The following is a 12,276-nucleotide window of genomic DNA, read 5'->3' as shown; positions in this document are numbered from 1 at the left end:
TTTAAAGAGTTTTTATACCAAATTTTAAGCTCCATTTTCGATTTTATTATACTTTTTTTTTACTAAATACTTTTTTGAAACTACTCAATACGTGGAAATACTGAATGTCTCAATCAAATTGTTGAAGGCTTTATAGCATATTTATAAATTATCATTCGCAATATTTATGATAATTTCAGGCATGGAATATTTAAAAAGTACAAAAAGAATTTATTCGCTCCCTTTTTTATAATAGTAAAATATTTTTAAAAAATTGTAATTTATCATAATTTATCAGTATCTTTAAGAAAACAGTTTCCAGTATTCTAACGATAATATTGGTTTTAATTAAATAATGATGAAATACATTAGAAATCATAAAAAGTATTATGACAGGTAATGCTTTAGAAAAAATTGTTGACTCTCAATGTATCACGGTGACACAAACATTGGAAGAATTAGTTTTTTTTACTATCATCAAGTCTGTGGCTCGCCGATCATTGATTTTTTCGACCAAACAAACTGTATACTTTGTAGGAACGAAATATGTACCAGAGGCAACGGTAAACATGGAAAAAAACAAATCGAAATTTTTAAGAGAAAGATACGAGCCTACAGATTATTAAAAAAATATATATATTTTCAAACAGCCTCGCCTCTTTTTATCACATACAAGCATTTCTACACCGTTGATACGTCATCGGCTGATACGAGTTTTTTTTAACGCACACGAATTCGAGTCCGCTGAAAATATCGTTTTAGCGGTCTTGTCGAAGAGACGAAAACGTGTTCACAAATACATTCGGGTCCCTCTCTCGTACATGTAGTGGAGGGAAGGGGTCAAGCCGCTCGAGCGCCAGTTATATATCCCCCAAGAAGTTTGACAACTTTTTACGCTAAATATAAACTTCCCGAGGCGGCGGCGGTGCAAGAGTCGCTCCCACCTCGATGTACCGGCCACTATCCGGGCAATATTATAATCCACGTGTTTGAGTACCACTACCATTTTCGCACGTGTGCTACTGCTCCGAGCGTCTCGTCGCTACTGCACATACACTATACTGACCACTACCACTAAAACTACTACTACTACTACTACTACTACTACCACCGAGGAGGAGTACGAGTTACGAGTTCGCGCGTATATATATTTGTTTCTGCGGCACATAGCAACAACGACGACGACGATCCGGAGGCGTGTGTGCGTGCGCCACAACTTTCGCGATGTACGAGCCCATTGTGCCTCTTTAGTGCCGAAGGCGCGCGCCGAGCAGCCGGTCGTCTGTTTCGTATTTGTGAGCCGAGCCAGCCAGTCTTATATGTAGTCGCAGTGCTGCATATCATCTACGGAGAGACGCGCCGCAAACTTTTGTGTGACCCTGACTTTGCTGCTGCTGCTGCTGCTGCCACCGCCGCCGCCACCACCACCGCTACGTATAAAGACCGAGCCGATCGATCGGTGTGCGCGCGCCCCCGCAACCTCCAGGGGCTAGAGTTCTCGCTTTTATACCTTTTGGTCTACTGAACTCGTTTTCGGCAGCAAGTCGCGCTCGTATTCGCAGACATGTCTTCGTCCAGTGATATTCCTTCCAGTAAGTTCAAAAGCTTTTGCGCTTCCAGATATCGCCTTTTTTATCAATGTCATTATTGTGCACTTGCGAGGCATTCATTTCATTCATTTCCAAAAATTACTTGAACTTCGGTCGAAATTCTAAACGTATGCAAAGTCGAAAGCGATCAGCCGTACGAATGCGGAAAACGCGCTTGACTTATATATTATTCACGCGTTTACTTGACGTTTGACCGCTTTTTTTCCAAGTTTCGCCTTGTATTTTATTCGGAAATTTGAAACGCATGTATAATTTTTGCATAACATCAACCCGCAGTCTCTGCTCGCTTTTTCTTTGATCATTTCGATTACTGTCTATTTAAACATGGCAAGGAAGCAATAAAAAAGCTACGAACATGCAACCGAATCGGTTGTATGATAAGTGTACATTTGATAGTTACATATCTATGTAACTCGCTGCTATTGATTTTTGTTTCGACGTCCTTCAACTTTTTGCTACTCGGTGCATTGTGAACATTCATGTTGTTGTAGATCGACATCGTTATGAATACTCATGATTTACAACAAAAAAAGGATACTTATCATCTTGATTCAACCGCGTCATTGGCAGAGATAAAATTTCTGCATCTTCGACCTAGCACCATAAATAATTTTTCATGATTTATTAGGAAACTCGGAAAGCATGATCTCTCGACTCTTTAGAACTCTTTTATCAAAGTTATTCTTGTTTATCGTCGATTTCTGCAATTTTCAAATGTGTTCAATTTTATTATCAAGTTTAAATTTATTAAACTTGATATTAAGGTTATCGGTAGTTCAAAAATAGTTTATTGGTTTTTTTATTTTAGTTGCTCTGCTCAAATTATTCTGAAAATATGTCAATCCATATGATTAAAAAACTTTTTCTCGTCTTTTTGAGTAGCATACTTACAAATTTCAAAACTCATCGTTTCATACTAGAAAAAACATCTGAACTAATATTTATTTTGCAAAAAATGATTACGATTCACCTGAAAATGATATTATGAGTTGAAATTCTATGCTGATCGTCGTTTATTAGTAACATTAAAATTTAACGGCATCGAAAGCTTTGAATATTCAGTACAATAAAATCCTCTATTATAGCCTTTGAAATATTAGCTGGGGGTAACTTCTCATTACTTTTAACCAAGATGTAATTTAAATAATATTAATTTCGCATTCAAATTACTCATAATTAAAAAAAAGTTGCAAAAAATGATCTTTAGGTAGAATAAAAGTCAAATAAAAAAAATTCCTTTTGACAATAATAATTTGATTAATAGTTCTTAGAAATAATTTGTGTATAATTACTAAAAAAAAACGATATTATTTTCGCGTGCAATGCTCAATGGCCTGCACATAAATGAGATAAAACTTTTGTAAACATATTGAATAATCTTCAGCTAACAGTAAACTACATATAAAACCAAACAATCGAATGAATATTTATCTCTTGATTTTTTCAATCCATTGATAATTTTGTGTGGATTTGAAATAAATATTGGATTTATTTTAAAAATTGTAGAAATCGTACACATGTTAGCTATTCGTTTAACAAGGAAAAATTATTAAACATAAGAAATTATTCTTCACAATGGGTTTATCCGTGCGTTTAATTGATAATAATTATAATGATAATGCGGTGATTCAATTTGTTAATTGAAAATATTAAATTCATCTTTTGTGAACAGAGTTGCCGCGATATCGGACAACAGTATCAAATGGTCACTCAAAGATACGGTCCAAATTCAAGCTTTATCAATATTGTTTTTCTTCCAAAGATAAATATCAAAAAAATAAAATATGATAAAAAAATCAGCTCATTTCCTTCTAATGGACAAAATTGTTCGACCGCAGATGATACGGATCAATAATCAATCAAGCTTTCGCACTTAATACATGTTATTAAAATAATATTTTACAATATTCCAAAGTTAAATCCGAATGCTATGTAACAAATTTGCTTCAAATACTATCTCCAGAATGATAAATAAAGCGAACAGGCTTAATTTTGATAAGACAATAATACTAAATAATGCAAATCTCCCTATAATACGATACGAATATACTGGGTAGGGAAGCCGAAATGATTGAGCACTCGAACTGAGCATAGCGCTCTCCGTGAGATATACATTTCTGCATTTGTGCATTTCCATACTAAGCCGATGAGAATTGTGTATACTAACATATGCGCAAATTCTCGTTTGTAATTCAAGTTTTTCTTCGAGTGACCTCTATTAATTACCGATATACATTTAAAATGAATGTTTTCATGAATAAAATGTTTATATTGGAAATATTGTCTTTTTTAGATTTCATCTATAGCTATTGATTTTAAAAGCTGCGGAAAATTTCTTTATATACGTATTTATATTCATTATTTTGTAATATCCAGAAAAAGCATGAGTGTTCAAGTTTCGTAAAGTTTAAAAATATCTACATGTTTTATGCAACACATATGCACATCAGAGCAAAGTTCAATCTTTATCTAGTTTGTTTTAGACATGTTGTAGGCAAATCGAATCAAACAAGAATAAGACGCACGCATGATTTATTAAAACTCTCACCTTCCCACCTTCTCACAGATATTTTTAGATTCTCATTATGAACTCTACAATTAAATTACAAGAGTATGTAGCTGGTAATGAGCAGCGATACAATTATAAGAATGTGTAAATTGATGACTGTATTATCGTTTGTACCACCAGCGGTCGTGACTTTTTATTATTCTTGAAATGAAAAATATTGTTATTTGAGATTTTTGCAAATATTTTTAGTTTTTAAAACAACTATTCTATTCTTATAATAAAAAAGATACAAGGTGATATTTCAGAACTTGAGAGACTGTTCAAATGTTTCAAATTTGATGCTCAAAAACGTTGGGTAAATGAAAAAGAAATAAATGCATCACAAGAACGAGTAATAATAAAAAAAAGCCAATTTTTTAGATAGCCACATCTTGCCAGTAAAAGATTAATCGAGTATCAGTAAAAGATAAAACGATTTAAAGTTTACAGCTATAAATTTGCCAATGATCCGAATGATTTTATCCGCACTATTGAAGTTTTCCATGTGAAAGTACACGAAAATCGATTAAAGATATCGCACTCATGTTTGCACTAAAACATCTCGCTTCTGTAATACCGAATAATTTCTCTGCGAGAGTTACGCTAACCGAATAAGATAAGGATCCATGCATAAAAGTATAGACTGTAAACGTGTGTGACTGAATACGTCTCGATTGGTCTTCGGGAAGAAAGCCCCATTGCTAAACAATTTATTTCCGCTGTACGAATGTAGTTGCACACAAAGGAGGTTAATTGCCACGGCGTGGATGAGACAGATTAAAACTTTACGCATAATAGGGCAAAATTGACGGAAGTTGTCGCAAGACAATTTTGCCAATGACAGAAACGGCATAAAGTTCGCGTAATGACCGCGACGCGTATTGACATATGTTGCCTAGCGGATCCATAATATCTTATTCAACGAAATTCAGGAGAGAAAGTCGTGGGTCAACAAAAAATAAAAACAGTTTACAATTTTGACAAAAATTATGAACTTCACAAGATCATATATATATTAAATTTGAAAATTATAAATGAGCTATCAAATACTGTTATTTAATAACATATCTCGTCAGATTTTGTAATTTTTATCTTGTATGAAGTAAACTATATGAATTATCATTATTTCAGTTAGTTGTTCAGTAAACAAGTTATATTTTCGTAATAAAATTGACATTTACAATCAACTAACGCATTCGACACGGACCCATTTGATAAATTGATTCATGAATGAATAAATATGGGAGGAAAATAGATTCTCACTCATTGCTATTTATTTTGCACGCCTTAGTAGCTAGTAATTTAAAATGCATGAATTGAGCTTGAAAAAGTTATGTCATGCAGATATAGTAGCAGTAATCTCATATTCAATGTATATCTGAGTGTAATAGCGCTGCCTTATTAATCGCGCAGATCTTAGGCGCTTTCGAAATCGCTGATTGATTATTTGATACATATTGTATCTACGACCCATTTTCATATAGTTTGGAGTAATCTAATTTTCTTGAGTTAAGCTATGTAAGCATCGTAATGTGAAATGAGCACCGAAATCAAAAAATTGTAAAAATGAGAAATATTTCAATTTTTTTTTTGTTTTTTTTTATCATAAAAAAATCTTTGAGGAAATATTTATTTCAAAATTTAAATTTATTCATAGCTTACTAATATGCAATGGCAATTTTTAAACGCCTTAAAAACTTGTACAATGAAGAGATATCTATAAATTATTGTATCGACACAAGTGTTCATTGAATAATATCGTCGACCAGCTGTACAGCAGTCAGCAGAAAGTTACCGAGTGCTCCGAATGTTTCGCAAAAATTACATTATTCTGACTTTTTAATCTTGAACCAGAAAAATTTGTAAAAATGAGTAAGGTTTCTATAAGCTTCAAACTTTAAATATGTAACTGCGATCAGGATACAAGTTTACAAGCTCAAAGAGCTTTGCATTTTGGCTTATTTGGGTTAAAATTTAATTTTTAGAAAGTTGTCTCTGTAGTTTTTGCAAATCACTAGTTTAAAATGAGACTTGTAAAGAGTGTAAAAAACAATATTAAATAGATTCATGGGTAGTGTGACATCAATGCATAAATCGCAATATTTTCTTGAATCTTGCAAGCATCGTTAATTAAATAACCGGCTACTTAATAAAATTTATGAATATTAACATCGGTTCGGAAAATAACTATCACTTATTGAGTACATTCTAAGACCAAGTGTTTGGAGTGTCTCGTACTTTTGTAATTTTCATGCTTGCAGTTATGTCGTAAAATGTTAATTTATTCAATATTAAATGTAAGAAGGTACATGGAATATTAGCAAATACTGTTTTATAATAAAAGATTAAATACGAGCTCAACTTACTTCATTTTAAACTCTAATCAGACATAATCGAATTATTCGGAAAGTAGAATTCAAGCGCTGCAAAATTTTTTCTAAACTATATAAAATCGATAAGAAACATTATGCTAAACTACACAATAAAGAATGAAAAGGTTTCAAAAACTAAAGATAAAATAGTTTATTATCAAGTTAATATTGTATTTTTAACGACATTAAACATTTTTTCGTTTAAATATTAAAATTTTTTTATTAAATACCGAATTTTAATCAACTTTTCAGGATTCAAAAAGATGGTGAAAGGAAATACTTACCGAGAGCAGGGCATCGTAGCTCTTGCTGAAATATTAGGCACTGCTACCCTAGTGTTTATAGGATGTATGGGGTGCGTAGGAGGATTACTAAATGTTGGTATTCCCAGTCATATACAAATCACATTAAACTTTGGATTGGCAGTTATGATAGTTATTCAGGTAGATTTTACATTTTTATTTTATTAAAATTTTCAAATATTCTTAATATAATTATATGGTATTAAAATGAGATCATACTCTAATATTGCAAAAAAATTATTTTCCGCCTCATTCACAATAATGAAGATTAAAGAATATTAATTACTCTCGGTGACAAGTAGACACTTTAGTAACACGTGTATATAATGACACCAAGCAAATTTTATGATACGTCACTCACATTAAATTTAATTTATAGCACTGCGTGGCTAAAGTTCACGTTTAAGGCACGCTTTGCCATGACTTAAGCTGCTCATTATTGCATCGCGACGTGCCTATCGCACTCGCTACGCTCGTGCGCTAACCTCACACCGCGATGCTATTATGAGCACCTTATATCTCGCCAAAGGGGGCCTAAACGTGAATTTAGCACAGTGCTATAAAAAAACGTATGATACTTATGACTCAAGTAGCCCATTCTTGACACGGCACTAGCACCCTCGCTTCGCTCGGGTGCTAACCGTGCCGTGCAATAATGGCCTGCTTAAGTCACACGTATCATAATATACTATTTGCATACCCACAGTAAACCCATCATTGCGGATGAGATTTTTTTATGTACGGCAAATTATGGTTCACGAATAAAATATCAATTTCATTTGTAAAGTGAATTTCATAAAATAATTGAAAATCTCGATACTTTTTACTTTTTTAAAATAAAAATTCAATTTTTAATATTGTACTTGATCTAAATAATTTGTTTCAGTGCTTTGGACATTTAAGTCATGCCCATGTCAATCCAGCGATGACACTTGTTTCTGTGGTTTTGGGCATAAAAACAGTTAGGGAAGGTTTAGTATATTTTGTAGCGCAAACAATCGGAGCCATTCTAGGATTTGGTTTATTAAAGGTCAGTATTCATATTTGCAGAATGTTGTAATTTTGATAAAATCCAATGAAGTTACGATTCAAATGTTAAATATACTATACTTCCGCTTGTAGTAGTTTTCAAGTGTCAATAATGAAACAAACATAATAGGAAAACAATGATAAAAATTTATTTGAAGCGTACATATAAGATAAGTCGATTACGTTGACGGCCCCATTAGTGGTGCAATATAACGACCCTTGACATCATAAGAGCAAGTTTTCAACATTTTTAAATAATCTCATGTAGTACAAAACTTTAGCTCAATGTCACTTCATGCGTAAATCCATATGCTGATTAAAATCGGAAATGTTTAAAAGTTTTGGAATTTTTTATTAACAAGACTTGTTAGTTTATGATAAATATTTAAAATAACTTCTGAAACCTAAAAGTCAAGAGACATATAAAAAAATAATATTTTTCAGGCGGTAACACCTGCGGGCAGTCTTAGAGCCAATGCCAATGCAACTTTGGATACTTTCTGCGTAACGGATTTACACAGTGACGTCTCGCCGATTCAAGGGCTCTTAGTCGAGGGCATTGCCACGGCTATTCTCGCTCTCATAGCATGCGCCGTGTGGGACCCTCGCAATGCTCGTAACACCGACTCGACTCCCGCCAAATTTGGTTTGAGCGTCACAGCTCTGGCCATTTCGTGCGGACCTTACACGGGTTGCAGTATGAATCCAGTCAGAACCCTTGCACCAGCTATTTGGAACAATTACTGGGGCCATCACTGGATCTACTGGCTGGGGCCTTTTGGTGGTGCTCTCTTGGCGTCCCTTGCCTACAAAGTAATCTTCTCCGTTCAAAATAACGATAACGAAGATATGAATCTGCCAGAAAACGTTGCATTAAATAGCGTTGATACACATCAAGCCAAGGTAATTACATAAAGACGGAACTTTTACATTCAATAAAAATGTTATATTAACTAAAAAATTCAATTTCAGCATATGTAATCCTTATGTTGGATCATTGATTTCACATCTTGGAATTTTAAAAAACTGATGTCTCGAAAAGTGTGTGAAAACATTTGTTTCATCATTAATACTTCCACGTGTTCACAGTCGTAATAAGAAAAACAATTTTATCAACGTCAAAAAGTGAGCTTTTTGTCACAACACACAAACTAATTACGATATTTAGTATAAGATATTTATCAATAATGTTGTTGGAAAGATAGATTTTTTATTGTGAATATGTTGTTTCAATTTTAAAATGTAAAAAGTGATTACAATCAAAGTTGTTACAATACGTTAGTGCTAAAGATAATTATCAAAGGTACCTATATATTATATGTATTTTCGTGTTATATTTTTAATTTGCATAAGTTATAAGTTGTTATATTTCTTCTACACATTTATTCGATTCATTAATTCAAAAGAAAACATGTTTTTGTACGAAATGTTTGATACTTCAAAAACACCAATGTAACAAGCCAAACTTGAAATTTTATACGAATTTTTATAAAATAATCTGTACGAGAATAAGTCTAATTTAACTAAAGCATTTTGTTGAGAATATATGTTGTTTTGTCTAAAATGTGGCTATTTACAATAGCCAATAAAAGAAATTATTAATTTTTACGTTCGTATGTATTTTTTCTCACGTCATTTTGTTTGTTGAACCTGTGATATACCAAAAATATTAAAAATTGTTTAAATTTTTTATAAATTTTAGTTATATTTGTAATTACCGTATTTCATAAATATCAGCAGTTATAAGTATGAAGCCACAGTAATTTAAACTTGGGATATACGACAAAATTTATCGCATATTGGTATTTTTATTTTGAGTAATATTCAAAAGATCTTGCTGAATTATGCAAATTTTTTTGATCGTTGTGTCATCAACTTGTTTATAAACTTCCTCGTACGGTCGTAAAAAATCTACAGGCGTATCGATTGGCCGAGACAGTACATAGCATCCGTGGCATATGCGTTTTACAAAACGGACGAATTAATTGTTACAGCGCGCAATCGTGTAATTTCGGGCAATCAGCGCAATACAACGAAGACCGCTGATTAGGGATGATTTCCATCGTATTCGAATCATCGTCGTCCATCGGGATATTTGCGTCGAGCTGCTGCACGCATACGCATTTCGCGAACATCGCGATTTCGAAATACATCGTTAGACATGGTAGCACACACAGCTGACGCATCATGGGTACCGTGTCTCTGTACTATGGATTTATTGTAAATTCGAGCGTATCCATCAATATATATATATATGCGCACAGAGACACGGTACATTGGGAATCGATGGAATTACAGCCTGGCTTGCCGTTATTAACATATCGGTCAAATTTGATTTCTTTGGGGCATATTGCTGGAGGCCCGATATGGAATCGATATATTTAGAAATAAAAAATAATTCATCTCCAAGTTAGGCAGTATACGGTAGCAACGAACTTTTATTTCTCTGTTTACTTTGCTTATTAGATGAAAAACTACAAACTGCGCTACGGCGTATATGATCTGAACTTGAACGATACATATGTTTGCTCGTTGACACTAGTATAACGGTGTACAAAAGTCATAATGAATTATTGCGTCGTAAAAGAAAATCAATATTGATATTGTTTGACTGCTCTTGACGCTTGTCGCGCTGCAAGCACACACACAGACACACATGACGACCTGTTGAATTGCTAAGCTTTTTTTTCGCGCTTCCGCGTGTGCGTCCCCGCGAGGATTATTATCATTATTATCATCATTATTATGCGAATCTCTGTTTCTAGCACCACTTTAGTAGCTNGGGGGGGGGCAAAAAGCGAAATTCACGCTTATAACTCGATCGTCACGAGCAGCAGTGCTACACAGAACGTATAGCTAGAGCGATGCATCAGCGCCGGCTCTAGTCCACCCTCACCACCGGAGCACACGTATACTGAAATTCACGCGCTCCGCACGTCAACGCGTATTTATTATTACCTTTTCCCGTGCAGTTAAATGAAAATGCATTGCAGTAGCAGCGGCAGCAGTGGTGGTGGTGGCGGCGGCGGCGGCAGTACTCCATGCACGGCAGTATTCTTGGCTGCCGGAGACAAGCAACAGCACAAACACACACACCCGCATACACTCACACGTACACGTCCTAGAGCCGAGTGAGCGAGAGGGAGAGACAGCTAGAGGCAGTGACGGATGTTCGTCCACATGAGTATACACGTGTGCTGCGCTGCTATACTCCACAGCAGGGGTATATACGCCGTTGAACAGCCGCCACCGCCGTAGAACGGGTTTGTCACTTGCTAGGCGCGCTTTACCTTTTTCACGCCTCGCGTCACACTCATTGAAAAAAATGCATCTCTCTCGGCTCGCTCTCTACACCATATATTATATACGCATATACTGCAGCGCGCGTGTGATGAAAAAAGTAAGAAATAAAAATGTTTTGCCAGCTAGCTGCAGAGTACTCTAAACTCCGACTCGTCAGAGTCGCAGAGGTACCTTATCACGCCCTCGCGCGCGGCCGGCGATTCGAATGAACGGTGATTTTTTATTTGCGTCCCCTGCACGTGCAATCAATTATCTATCGGTGTATACCAGAGCTGGGGACCCAAAGCGAGACGCAGAGAGAGAGAGACGACGATTTCTAAAATTTATCGTGCCGACTCGAAAATGGGGAAGATCAATATAGCGTGGCGCGCGTCGTGTAAGCTATGCCAATAATTTGAATTGTAAACGACGACTCGAAACCTCTTGACAAAATATCTTTCGAGGGTCAAAATTCGACGAACGTCGGCTTATCGTGATTGTGACAATAAGCTCTCGAGAGCTATTTTCGGCACCTATTTCGGTTAAAATGGTTTGTTTGTTAGTGTAGCAGAGCTCGACTTTGGTAGACCATGTTAAAAATCACCAAAAGTGATAAGCCAAAATAGGTATTATGATGTAAAGTATCGTGCACTACTAGTTTTACGGAATATTTTTTCCAAAACAAAAACTTTCAAAAAACCACAACTTTATCGTAGATCGATTGTCGAAACGGCGCTTGATCGTATCGTTCTCTCGAGCAAAAAGCGCCACGTTATAAATCATGACCCAAAAATGTTGAAGAGGCTCAATTATTCCTCTTCCAAAGCTAGCTATCTCATTGAGCTACGGAGACATCATCTGGTTATACTCGCTCGCATTTAGCAAAGCAACAGCCATAGACAGAGGGAGAGAGAGCGAGGCCTCTTGATGCAATTACTTGCCACTCCTGACTGTTCTGCCTAACTGCAAGTGTGCATGTGTATATGTATGTGTGCGTGTGCTGTTACGAATTATCAGCAAAGGGGACTTAATAACACACGACACTTGAATGCTAGAGCTAGTAGTGGCGTGCACACATAGCCCTTGTTGCCCTCTACGCTGCCTATATGGCTACACCACCCATTGCCACTGCTGATGTCGAAGCAGCAACCCAT

At 35.3% G+C, this 12,276-nt stretch overlaps 1 protein-coding gene across 1 annotated transcript; it reads left to right on the top strand.

The window, feature by feature from the left end:
• Window positions 1-337: 337 nt before the first annotated feature.
• Window positions 338-9,448, top strand: LOC106652498 (aquaporin AQPcic-like). The gene is made up of 5 exons (XM_014371492.2): window positions 338-1,571; window positions 6,762-6,952; window positions 7,698-7,841; window positions 8,285-8,743; window positions 8,813-9,448. Exons 1-5 carry the CDS (start codon window positions 1,544-1,546, stop codon window positions 8,819-8,821), a joined length of 831 nt encoding a protein of 276 aa, XP_014226978.1. The 5' UTR covers window positions 338-1,543; the 3' UTR covers window positions 8,822-9,448.
• The last annotated feature ends 2,828 nt before the right edge of the window (window positions 9,449-12,276 follow it).

The sequence above is a fragment of the Trichogramma pretiosum genome, unplaced genomic scaffold, assembly GCF_000599845.2.
Source record: "Trichogramma pretiosum strain Unisexual culture from Peru unplaced genomic scaffold, Tpre_2.0 scaffold26, whole genome shotgun sequence".
In the NCBI taxonomy this organism is placed as follows: domain Eukaryota; kingdom Metazoa; phylum Arthropoda; class Insecta; order Hymenoptera; family Trichogrammatidae; genus Trichogramma; species Trichogramma pretiosum.
Note: the sequence above shows the minus strand (reverse complement) of the source record. Positions and strands in the feature narration are given on the sequence as shown.